Genomic DNA, 13,176 nt, shown 5'->3' with positions numbered 1-13,176 from the left:
TGCAGCCAAACATCGGTTATGGCACAGACAAGTCCGTACCATCCTGCCCAGCTACCCCGCGTGTTCCCTGGTTCATGCTGTCTTACCAGGAGAGGTTACATGTGGCCTGTTGGTACGTGCTTAGCACAGAGCATGGCCTGACTGCTTATCAGGCCCGTACTGCTCCGTCTGTCCAGTGAATGGTGGCCCTTGGTGGAGTTAAAAACGGTGCCTGGCTCGCAGGTCCCTGCAGCGTGGCTCCAAGGCAGCATGGCCACTCTGCTCCCTCAGCGTGCAGTGCGCAGGTGAGGGAAGCAAATCCCCACCTTGTCTATCCATAGATTGCATTCAACCGAACTGAAGCAGGCGAGGTATACCTAACTTGACTATGAAGGACCATAGTTCTTGTGTAGATACTACGTTAATAATATTAAAGTGCACACAACGCACCTTTGCTCACACACAACAGGCCCAATCTGTGCTTATGCAGGTGCCAAAACCGGTGGCTTGCTCTGGGCTGGCCACGGCAGTGGGGCCCGGGGCGCTCGTCTTTTCCCTCACTGACAGCAGGGCATGGAAGCTTTGCCTTAAAAAATCCTTCTGATGTCGTAACCTCGTGTGACGACGGGAAAGCGAATTCCCTTGTAAACCCTTCTGAACGCGGGGCCCTCACGGCGCCGAGACCGGCCCCGGGGCTGAGGCGGCCCCGCCGCCCCTCAGCGCCCCCGCCCCGCCGCCGGGGGTGGCGCTCGCCGCAGGAAGCGCCTCGGTCCCGGCGGGGCCGCTGCCCTCCCTTCCCCTCCCTTCCCCTTCCCTTTCCCGCCGCCGCCCTTTTGCTTTCGCTTTCCCCGCTGCGGGCAGCTGGCGCGGCCATGGAGAACGGCGCCGTCTACAACGCGACCACCGAGCCGCAGACCAAGCCGTCCTGCTGCCCCTTCAGCTGCAGCCTGCAGCACCTGCGGGGATGGCGGCTGCCGACCAAAGCGCTACAGGCGGTGAGTGCTCTCCTCTCTCCTCAGCGCGGCGGGGAGCGCGGCCGGGGCGGCCGTTGCCGACTGACCGCCCGCCCGCCTCCGCAGGCCCCCACAGGCCGTGTCCCCCCGCCGCCGGGGCCTGGGCCGTGGCTCCCCACAGGCCGGGGCCGTGTCCCCCCGCCGCCGGGGCCGTGGCGGGCCGTGCGCGGAGCCAGCACCCCCGGGCAGAGCGGCGGCCCCGAGGGGGCGGGAGAGGCCGCGCGTCCAGCGACAGCCGCCCGCCGGCTTTACAGGTGTCCCCGCTTGTCAGAAGCGCAGCGTCGGTGTGGAAACGGGCGTGTGAAGGTGACCGCCGGCGTTAGGGCAGCTCCCCCCCCCCCCCCCCCCCCCCCCCCCCCACGCCGCTTACTGAACTGCTGCCTGGCAGAGCGCGGGCGGGGGCGCGGCGGCCCGCAGCCGTGAGGGGAGCTCCTCGGGCCGCGGGGAGCCCGGCCCAGCCTGGCTGTCGGGCACGGAACTGCTCGGGCTTGTAACTCGGGTGGAAGGCAGACACACACGGTGTCTTATAACGCCGTCGTCTCTACAGGTTCAGACCATTTTGTGGTGGGGAAGTAACAGGCTTGTGCCTTTTTCACGTGGCAGTTACCAGAGCAGGTGCTGGCATCCGACGACCGTGTGCATCGTGCCACCGAGGTTGGGTGCTGAACCAGCCTGGATTAGCAGCCTGCTGGCGTTGGGGTTGTAAATCAGAGGGAAACCTCACGGAAAGCTTCCTGTTTTCTTCTGAGGGCCACGGTGGATGAAAGCGGGAGGTAGCAGCCTTTGGCTGAGCCTCAGGGTAGAGGCAGGAGAACAGGGAAGGGCTTGCTGGGTTATCAGATCTGGACCTGCCTCTCCTGCGGCCCATCTGTAAGGTGGTCACGCCGCACTGTCTGTGCCGAAATCAGGCTCGTTTCTCCTGTCATTCATGTTAGAAAATTGCGCCAGAAACATGCGGTGTTGGTGGTGGCCCATTGCACGAGACGTCACATTGCATCGCTTTATGTTGGACAGTCCTGTGCCCACCAGGAAATAAAAGGCTTATATTCTGCTTGCTTTTTGCTATCTGTAATGTTACTCCTGAACACATTCAGCAGCTGGGCACATGGTTCAGGCTTCTGCTCTGTGCTCAGTGGTGGGCTTTTCCGAAATGTGCCTGTGTGACTGCTGATAGGGACACGAGGAGCATCATGTAAGTACTGGCAGGGAGGTAGTGAAACAGACACTGGGAAAGGACAGCTGACTGTAAATATCTGTCAGGGTACATTTTTTTCAGCCAACAAAGTGGCTTTTTAGTCAGATGTCTCATGCTCATGGGGATTGTAGGTGATTTCCAACCCTTTCTTATGAGTTCAGCATTGCAGAAAAGAGAACATTTGGGTTTTAAACTTGGCCTTGCGCACAGTCAAGACCCTCAACCAAAAATGCAAGATTCTTGAGTGCTGGCAAAGGTAATAGTAATGCTGCCAAAAAATATGTTTTCTAACAGTGTATAAATAGTAAGTAAGTAAATAAATAAATATAACAGGACGTAAACTTTTATTTCATCTACTGGAGATCAATAAAGTAAGATCTGCTGGCTGTTGCTCCCAGACAAGCAGATGGTTTATGTAAGCAGGTTCACTGACTAAAATAAGCTTTTTCATATGCAAATTTAATGGTGTACCAATGTCTTAAACTACTTACCTGAACAGAAGCATTATTTTAAAAGCTTTCCAGGTAGGGAAGGAAAATTATGATTATCCTAAATAGGATGGACAGCTGCTTGATATGCTCCTAAAGAATTAGAAGTTTATGGCCTGTACCTATTCTTCAACAAAACAGAAGGAGCTTTGGCTGTTTCATATAAGCCTGTAGAGGTCTGCATTTATCCCAGGACTAACACTGATGGATGAAGTGGGATCTCTGGCAGAACAATTCTTGGGAAACTGAACGAAATGTGGAGTCTCCTGGCTTGTTTAAAGTGGCTCATGCATTTATACTGTATCTAATAGCGGGATGTTACTAAAATGCAGATGAATAATAGAGATGATAATCTTCTGACTAATACCAGAAATAACTAGAGAAAATTGAATATTGACTTGGACGAGTCCCACATAGGATTCCACTTGGTAAATTTCATTTACTTGATACTGAACCCTTTATAGCTACTCTTTGAGTGGGATTTCTTTCTGCTCCTTTGTATACTCAGGGTTTGTTTTTTTTAGTTACTTAGATCATACTATGGTTATCTGGGCTTATAAATTCTTTTCAGGGCAGGTTTATTTTCTGTTCTGTTTCAGCCCAGGTGAAAGTGATGGCATTCAGTTTTCAGTGCTGATAAAAGAGAGCTAGAACACTGCATGAAAACATACGCTTTAGCTGACCTTGTGAAAAATGCAAAATTAAAAGTCATTGGACGCAGCTGTAGGCAAATCTTTTGAAATGCCAAAAAATACTTGAAAATTGGAAGTTCAGAGTTCAAAACATTCCTTTGGACAGCCATTGTAGTCACAATTTTAGGTGCGAAGGCTGCTGAGAAGTTTGCCTTGCCAGCTGCTGTGGGAGAGAAGGGAAGTATGTGGAAGCCTGATAGTAATACTGTGTTTCCCAGCTCGGGTTCTTTCCCTTTCTGAGATCCTGTTTACTTTATATGATTGCAGCGTTTTCAAAATATGATGCTTGGAAGTGCCCTTCTGAGGTCTGGCTTAGTGGGGGGAATTTACAGTTCCCACATGCTAAATTGTTGTTCTTAGTTTTACTGTCAGAAAACTGAAACCTGAGGCTGATGGTTATTTTCCAAGAGCAATTCTGAATTTTATAGGGTTTTTTTAAACTAATTTTTTTTAAAGAAGAACTGTCAACCTAATTATTGCCCATATACTCTTACCAAAAATATGATCATAATCCTTACATCAGTCTTCATTTTATGATGGAGCCTGATTCCTACAATGGTTTTGTTTTAATTTGGTGAACTCCTTACTACAAGGATCTATAATGCTGTGTCAATTTTAAGGGATGAAGGAAACTATCAAGAAGTGGCCAAAATGAGAAAATGTATAAATAAAGCAATATTCTTTTTTGTACAATATAACAGTGGAAAGTCCAGCAGCAGATGTATGGTGACTGTACAGGAATTAATTCACGTTCGTTCCTCAAAATATACTGTAGCAGAAGGTGAACATAAGCTTCTGCATAGATTAAACACTGTCCAACATGGCTTAAACATAGTTTAACGTTTTGGTTCCTACAAGTACAGCTGAGCTCCTGTTGTTACCGGGTCATAAGCACTTGAGGCATTAGCTATATCCTCTTTCTCTGAAGCTTTATTGAAGGAGGTAACGTCAGCTGTAAATTTTCAGGGAGGGAGCCGACTGTGTCAATGCCATCCAGTTTCCCCCTCTACCCTGAACCCAAACTCATTTAAAATTAAGTGCAATTGTAAGCAGTAAGCAATAGCATTTTTGCTCGCTCTGAGCAGTATGTGTCTCCACGCTGCCTGCTTCGTCTGCTTCCAACTGGCAAGTGCACAAAACCACAAATTGGGAATCTTGTCTGTCTAATCAAGAAGCCTGTATTTGGCGGTGAGTGCTCAGCTTACCTAAGCGTAGTTTATTGACGAACTTTAACAGCAAGTGTAAACTGTGTCACTATATAATTATTTCTGCCTGTAAGAAAACAGTGTAGAATTTTACCAAGTTCTTTGTAGATTGAAGATTTTTGCTACAGCTGTCTTTATTAATGTTCTTATCAGGCATGGCTGTTTCCTGAAGATGTTAGAGACTGATCCAACTCAAGCATGTTATTTCTTTGCAGATTCTCTCTCTTCTGGCTGTTATTTTTGAAGAAATTGTGCAGAATTGCATCATGTGTGGTGGACTTTACTTCTTTGAATTCGTAAGCTGCAGTGCCTTTCTTTTGAGCCTCGTGATCCTGTGTGTGTATTGCACTAATATATATGAAACACTTGGGAAAGATAAAGTACGGAGAGGGGTAAGGAATTTTTTTTTTAAAACCTTTTCTCGTAAGTGCTTAAAGACTACTGTGGAGTAAAAAGGCTGTGCAGAATGAATCACCTTTTCTTCTTTATTTAAAGGGTAGGTTATAGTTTAAAAATGTGTCAACTTTGAGAGTCCCTTTTATATTGACAACTTTTCCAAAATTGTCATTTGGTTACCTGCAGGATTTTAGGACTTGTGTCAAAGTCCTTCACGCAGACTAATACTACTGCGTAGTCATTGCATATATTACCTATATGGAACGCAGTTTACTGCCAGAATGATACTTGTAACTTGCCTGATTAAGCTATCTTTTCCTACTGGGTGTAGCCTACCTCCTTTTTGGTAATACACTCGTTACAGTTCATGCTTTTATATTTCAGAAGATCCAGGAGTAGCACAAAGTTGCCCTGTAAAGTCAGTAAGAATATTGTACTGTCTTAGTGTCCCTTCCTATTTGTCTTCAGAGCAAACAGTAAGTTTTTTACATGAAGGTACAGATAAGGGAGTGTAGTAAGAGATTTGCATAAGCACATTTAGTTAAAGGTTTCTGATTTTCCAGATGCTTTACATAGGGAATAACATTAGCGTGGTTGACCTGAGCTTGAATTTGATTGTGAAAAAAGTCGGGTGAAATGAATGAAATATTTAAAGAAGACAAAACCAGGGAAGTATGTAATGCAGACTCTTTTAAATAGTTGACAAAGTTGAGTGTTGTTTGGAATGCAGTTGTGAAATGTATTTCCTGAAGCTTCCATTAGCATCAGAGTTTCAAAGCATAAATTCACTGGCAGATTAACTCAGCTGCTGTTGTCATACTTGTTCTTTTTCAGGTAGCATATCTACAATTCTGTAACATTCACTTTTTTATATTTGCAGAATTTGTGGGCCATGCCAGCCATAGGTTTCTGTTTTTTGTTAGCATCAATAGTGCTTGCTGCAACCAGCTCTGGGTCTGCTGTTGAAAAAGTCGCATGTGTAAGTTTTAAAATTGCATGATTTATTTTGTATTTATTTTGTATGTTAATTTCTCCTCTCTTTAAACTCAACTTGCAGGGAAGAAACTGGGCAGGGAATAGAACTCAGTGTGTTGCAGCATTTTAGGAGGAATTAGCTATTTCAGACCTTGCAGAAACTTACTGTAGGAAACCCAAAGAGCAGGCATTCCTCAGGATTGCTGGAAAGCTCTGCGCGCACTTCCAGCTCGCGAGCATTTGCAGCTTGCTTCTGGGGTCCTCAGACTTCACTCCCTTGGCTCTTTATTTTTCCCTGTCATCTGTCACTGTTGCGACGTTGCTGTCTCTCACAGCTTCCCTAGTTCTCCGATACCTTATGTCTGAAATGCCTATTTCTTTCCTCAATTGTCCTTTCATAATACCACCCCCCTCACAAAGTCAGCAAGAAACCATGTCTTTTGCCAGACATTACAAAGCATATGTGGAGAAAGCTGACTTGCAAAGGCTGCAGTAAGAGGAGCGGTTTCCTCAGTGACAGAAATAGTTAGAAGAGCAACAGGGCATCCATCACCCAGGGAACACTGAAGAGGCTCAGGGTAAGGTGCTGAAGAGGCTTTGGGATGCTGTGGATGTGATAATTCTTCACTCATTTGGCACTTCTTTTGAATAACATTTGAATGCTGAATATATTAGTTTGAAAGATCAAATTTTGATTTTATTCTCGATTGAGGAAAAAATGAGTCAGAAAAGACACAAAATAATTCTGTTCCACAGGTGGTGTGAGCTATTACAGATACACACTTTTGTGTAGTCATCTTCTGTGATGCTGATATATTCAGACCTAATAGTCTTGAGTATAAAGTCTTTCGGGTTTTTTCCTGGAGCTGGAAAAACAACAACTATTGTGATTTAAGACTTACTAGTGTCAAATTGCTTTGGGGCAAACCAGTCATGTAAAATTTAGGTAGAAGTTAGAATAATGCATGTGTTTATTTCCTTGCGTGAAAAGAGCTGCTAAAAAAACCCTTCTCCTTACCACTGTCTTGCCATGACTAATAATGAAATGTGTTTAACAAAATGTCCTTCCATCCCCCCTTGCTGACACAGTAAGGACTTGCTTAGGCTCTGCAGATCTTCTCTCCCTTCACCTTCCATGTGTTATTCTTCTTCACTTACTTCCTTTAATCAGCAGCCATCTCTCGGATAAATACTCGGCTATACCACCAGTGCCATGCTTCTTTAATAATTAATTTCTGCAATAAAATTAATATACTTCTACTGTTAAGGGCTTCTTGGAACATATAAGGTTCACACTTGATTAAGGAATGAAAACTGTAAAAACTTTTGCATTACTTGTGCTAGAATTATGATTTCTGATCTGTTTCTAATGTAAAGGGAACTATTGATTTAAGGAGGACTGTAATCTCAATATGTAAGCGTTAACATACATAAATAGTCCAGCAAATCTCTCTAAACAATGTTAGCATACTGTTAATATTTGTACATTTTAAAATCATACATTCCTTTCACTTTCACAGGTGTTTGGATTTCTTGCAAGTGGTGCATTTTTAGCTGAAATGGTTATAGAGCGTTTTCACAGACAGAAAAAAACCGCCAGTGGAAGCTCTGAAAATCCTGGCAACACTCAGAGTGCCACAGAAAATCAGCCATTGAATAAACAAAGCTAACTTTTTGGAATTTTTTTTCTTTTGAATGGAGCAAACTAAAATGAACTTTCAGTGCACTGTAGGTAACACCTTCTGTCTCTCCTTCTAATTTTGTATGCATTGCTCATCACAATTTTTTACGGATCCTTAGGTCAAGTAATGGCATCTTGAGCATCATGTTCTGAGGTAACTGGACCTGCTTATTAACTGGTCCTGCCACCTCTCCAGGTGACATACACTAAACAAGTGGCGTCTAAGTAGAATAACACAAGGACAAGCGTGGCAATTTGATTTTGACAGTTGATACTAAAGGTTAATGTGTGATGCATAAATTCTGAGCTATACCCTGAAGATACATACTTTCTGTATAAATGGACCAAATACTTCTGTTAGGAGTTATAAATCAGTACTGCAGGATTCATTTTCGTACTTGCCAGTCAAAACTGTGAATGTAAAAGGGATATCTAACTGGAGCCTTACAGAAACTCTTATCCTCATCCAAGGGGTTTTGTTTTTTTTTTCACTATTCGTATGTCTCAGTTCTGTCTCTGGAGATCAGCTTAATGGAATAGTGAGTGCAGGGGTTTTATGGGGAGGGTAATGTAATGGTATATTAAGGAGACAGTTTTGTACCCCATGATTGTCAAAGTTTGGACTTGTATGCCAGAATCTTCTTTCAGATTGTTTTGAAAGCTATAAAAGTTGCAGGAAGAAACTTGAAAAGCCAGCTGTGAGAGAAAAAAGATGAAGAATAAATATTTTCATGAAGCAACTCCAAAAGCAGCAATCTGAACATCAATGGGAAAAATGTTACAGCATGTTGGTACTATTCTGGTGAATATTGCTTGCAAGGTTCATACCACATGCAGCTTGTTTATGCATAGATAATGGTAAGTTTTGCCAGAATGGTTATGGACCCCAACATTTCTGTTTATAAATATGGCACGAGCTTAAGATTTCTTGCTGCTGACTATCTTAGTGGGTAAACAGGTAAATAAGCACTTGTACCCTTGATTTGGCTTAAAAGTGACAGGCTGTAGGACTGCAAGAAATACTACTGATGCAACACGTATCACACAAGTGATGGACGTATCAGACCAGATGTTGATGGCTGTAAAAGAAATTAAGCGGTGAAAAGGCATTTTTCAGGTGTCTGAGCTAGAAGCAAGACTGCTAGACCTTGCTTAAGAGGAACGCCTTCAAAAGTAGAGCAAATTGCTGTAAGCCAGATGTTCCAAAATACCAAAACAAATGAGAAGCAGCCGATTATGCAAAAACAATTCTAGTCTGAGTACTCATGACATTTGCTGTGTCTTCCAGGCATTAACTCCTTTTCATCAATACCCTAGTCTGTCAGATGTATTGTCCTGTAACCTATTGTGGCAACACTGAGACTAAGCCCTCCAGAAACTGGCTGAGCAGGCTGTAATTGGAAAAGGATGAGGAAGCTGTTGTAAGACAAAGGACTGTAAAAGAAGGTCAGAGGTTTTTTTCCTGTGCTGCCAATTTCTGATGAACATGAGTTTGATCTTCTCTCTCTAAGGTCTGGGCTTAACCGTAACACTACACTTTGCTTGGAGGATGTAAAATTTTGACAGGTGTTGCGAAGCATCATGTTTAAGCTGTAGCTTGTTTTCAGAGCCATGCATTAAGAGACATAGTTTCCTTTATAGAATTTCCTGCTTTGTGAAGCAGAAAGGCTCTTTGGACTGGCTTTTTTCCCCTCTGTATTTATTAGTGTCCATTTGCACTAAAACCTGATCTCAGTCTAGGTGTACAGAGCTTGCTGTAGCTGTGTCTGGAAACGGGCTAGATTACAGTCATTTTGTTTACAGGCGATGTTACTGGTGATACAACACTTACCTGAATGAGGAGCAACCCTGCTATGATTTGTAGGGTCTTACTTCAAGGATTGTCTCCATATCTGCGATTTAACATTCTAAGGGTGGGTTGTTTGTTGTTTGGTTTTTATTGCTCAGGATTCTACTAAATTTTTTTTCACATCAAAACGTCTGTAGTTTCTAAATCTTGACCTATAATTAAAAGCTGTAAATATAGTGTAACGCTGCTGCTGCTATCTATTAAGCAATGCAGCACCATGACAGGGCTTTTATCTTGAGGTAATTTTTCTCACTTGAACATATGTGAATAGAGTTCTGGGGTTTGGTTGCTTTTTCTGTAGGTATTTCCCCACCTAAGTGCTTTGTTATTGGTGTCCATTCCTGAACTGAAGATACTGGTACCGAAAGGGATCTGGAAAGTCATCTCTCTGCCTTGGCCTATCTGTGATATTTACTGCTGATACTTTGGAGAGAAACTGAAATACAGAGCAAGTTATTTTTATGAAAGCGTGCCACAAGGAGTTGGTGTCAGAAGTTACTCTGACTGAGATCTTCTGACTCCCATGATCTGACTGTTAAGCCTTTTGAAACAAATGCTACCAAACTTTACAGAATGGTTTGATGGATTCTCCTGCTACATCCATGTTGGCAACCCTGGCATGTTTCAGGTTGTTAGAGTGAAGGGGTTTTGGCATGTTTTTTCGTTTTCATTTTAGCTGTTCCAAGTAGGTAGTTATTCTCTCACCGACTGACTGATCCACGTATAGATTTGAGGATCAGATCCCATCTCTGACTGAAAGGGATGCAAGCGTTGCCATCAGCTAATGAAAATGACAAATGGTAGTTCTTGGGAAACCTGTTAGTTTTTTCCCATATGTTACAGGAGCCTACTAATAGGAAGAGTCCTGCTGTTCTTTACAACAACACATATTGTTCCACTTCAGATCCTATTTAGCTACAAGCAAGTCATGCACTGGTTATAGGTTTAAGGCAATTGCTAATTGTTGCTTCCAAACTCTGTTGGCTAACAGTCTCTGCATGGTGGTACTATTAATGCAAGGCTTACAAGTATGAGGTGTTCTTTTTGTTCTGTTTAAAAATAGCTGAGAAGCAGGTTTGCTAGTGTGTATGTTGCTCTCAGCCTCTGTGAGGTCATTTCCTTAACTGCTTCATCAGCTTGCTAAGAGAAAGGGGCAGGTGTGTGTACCTCCTAGCTCTTCTGCCCTCCCAGGCGAGGTGGGGGAGAGGCTTCCTTGCTGCTGTGGCTGAGCAGACTGGTCTCCTGCAGTCTTGACATGCCCCCTTTGATGCTTCTGGTGTCAGATCCAGGCTTTGAGTATCTGTCTTTTGACGGATCCCAGCGAACAGTTTTGGAGCTAGATTAAATGTCGGGTTTTGCAGGAGCTCTGCGCGTGTGGCTGGATGTCTCTTACCCCTCCTGTGCTCCGTCAGCAAAGTGGTCTGCTTGTTTCCCAGCCTGCTTCTGATGAAATCAGCCTTTAAACCAGCTTAAACTTTATTTAAACCAGCTATTAAAATTACTTACATTAAGGTGGCTGCTTTATACTGAAGTGGGTTAGGGTTTAAGGAGAGTGGTGGGAGCCCTGGCAGAAGTGCTGTTACAAGCAACCGTCTTTAAATTTCTTCTGTTTGCAAAGTAACCGTCTCTGTACAGTCTCAACTGGTAGTAAAACCTGTGGAAAGAAGCAGCTGGCCCAGTATACCTATCTGGGGATTGTCTTCTCCCTTCCACAGTGCTTGGCAGTGGTGTTGCAAGCCTGCTCAGACACATTAAAAGCTTTTGTCTTTTCCAGCTGAGTCCATCCAAAAATATTTTAAAGGCTCTGCACCCACTTTCAGGCTTTGTTTACAGTGCCTTGAGAATCGGTGGAGAGGGTTCTCCAGGACGTGTGAGGACTTGTTGTTAAGTGGCTGGACTGTGAGTTTCTGCTCTGAAAAACTGCACTGGCATTGTGTAGATTGTGAATGTTAATGTTTGTGTTTGGTGTTTAGCACACGTTAAAATCACAATGCTACCAGTGTCCTTTGGGTTCTGAATATGTGAAGAAATTGTGCCTTACTGCTTGCACTCTGTGCTTAAAAATAGCAGGGAAGGGTTGTGGTCTACTGCAATAACAGTCCTACCTTTGCACCCTCCAACTTCAAAAAGCAGTTAAGCCATCTCACACAATTCTCAGAGCTCTGCACAAGACATTTTTGCATAATGGCCATCGTGGTGATCCTCGTTCAGATTTGTGCAATAAAAATACCAAGCTTTCTACACTGAAGGGAAATCTTTGTGAAATTTTTGAAAGGTTATATAAATTTGTAATGACTCAAGATGCTGGTAGTGCTTTTAAGATGGAAATTCATCTTTTTAGTCTATTGCTGTAAACATAAGCAGTTCTCTAGATAGTAAATTTTATGCTGTTCAGAACTGTATCACTTTTAATATCTTTGAGAATTTAAGTGACTTTTAATGATTATTAAATCAGGATGATAGTGCAGCAGGGTTTTGTATAAAAATTTTATACAGTTTTGTTGCCAGTGTTGCCTTGAATTTCCTTTTAAATAATTTTGAAATGCTTAAATATTTTTCCATTCTAAACCTGTGGTCTTTTAAAATGTATTATGCTTTTTTGGTCTTAAGAACTTTCTAAAATATTTTGTAATCACTTTTTAAATAAAATAGTAGTAAATAACTTCAGTGGTTTTTGTTTCTGCTGCTATGATTTGGTGTCGCTATGTAGCTCTCCCAGAGCCAGCCACAGGAAATAACATCATTCTTTGTTTGGGGTTTGGAGGAAGGAGCTTGCAATGTGTTTGCCCGTTACTGAGGAAGAGGGTCCAACTTGCAAAGCTGGATATTCTCGCTGAAGTGTTTCCAGGAAGAAAGGTCCGACAAGGTCAGTACTGCCTCTTATCACCGGGTCCAACCAAACTAGTTTGCAATAGCCTTGACACCTACTTCGGTCTATGGGTTACTGTAACAAGCCTAATTCAAGTGCTGCTTTCCTATTGTCTTGATTACAGTGGAACTGGAAAAAATAAAAGTGCCAGATTTGTTAAAGGAATGAGCACAAACTAGCAAAAGGTGTTAAGAGCAAATAATTTCTTCTGGTGTAGAAAAATGCAGGTGACCGAGTTACTGGGTCGAAGGGGAGCAGCTGTCTGATTATCAGTGGTAGGGGGCGAGGAAAAGGAAATAAACCTGCATGGTTTCTGGCAGGGCTGCTTTTTTGTTTCATAATCCTACAGATTGCTCATTATCTGGTGGTTGTCTTGTAAACAGGAGAAGAACAGCACTTTCTGCATTGCCGGCACTGAAGTTGGAATGCCGTGGTGTATTTTATTTATATTGTAACGTTAAAGGGAAATTGTCTCTGATGAAGCTGCCAGAGATGAGTGTAACCATAAGGATTCATAAGGAACAAAGGTCTCTAGGGCTTTTAATTACATGTGAAAACTAGTGGCAAGAAAATGATTGAGACAAAATGTTGTATTAAAAGGGTAGATCAGTGGTGGATTTACACAGCATGAGAAAATAACTCGGAAGTCCTAAGAAAGGTTAATAAAGGTTTAATAATTTGGAGCATGACCACACAGTTTAAGTCATGTTATTGCTAGAACGATGGCAACTCCTTTCTCAGTAGCATAATCCAAGTTAGTTTACTGTAGATGACCAGGATAGTGCAGCAGGGCAGCGTATCTCATAGGCTGGCAGTGTGCAGCTGTCTGTCGTG

At 43.2% G+C, this 13,176-nt stretch overlaps 1 protein-coding gene across 1 annotated transcript; it reads left to right on the top strand.

Annotated features, from left to right (window-relative positions):
- Positions 1-777: 777 nt before the first annotated feature.
- Positions 778-12,140, top strand: CMTM6 (CKLF like MARVEL transmembrane domain containing 6). Its single transcript, XM_055804440.1, has 4 exons — positions 778-974; positions 4,788-4,964; positions 5,849-5,947; positions 7,464-12,140. The coding sequence occupies exons 1-4, from the start codon at positions 852-854 to the stop codon at positions 7,611-7,613; spliced, it is 549 nt and encodes a 182-aa protein (XP_055660415.1). The 5' UTR covers positions 778-851; the 3' UTR covers positions 7,614-12,140.
- The last annotated feature ends 1,036 nt before the right edge of the window (positions 12,141-13,176 follow it).

Source organism: Falco peregrinus, chromosome 5, assembly GCF_023634155.1.
Source record: "Falco peregrinus isolate bFalPer1 chromosome 5, bFalPer1.pri, whole genome shotgun sequence".
In the NCBI taxonomy this organism is placed as follows: domain Eukaryota; kingdom Metazoa; phylum Chordata; class Aves; order Falconiformes; family Falconidae; genus Falco; species Falco peregrinus.
Note: the sequence above shows the minus strand (reverse complement) of the source record. Positions and strands in the feature narration are given on the sequence as shown.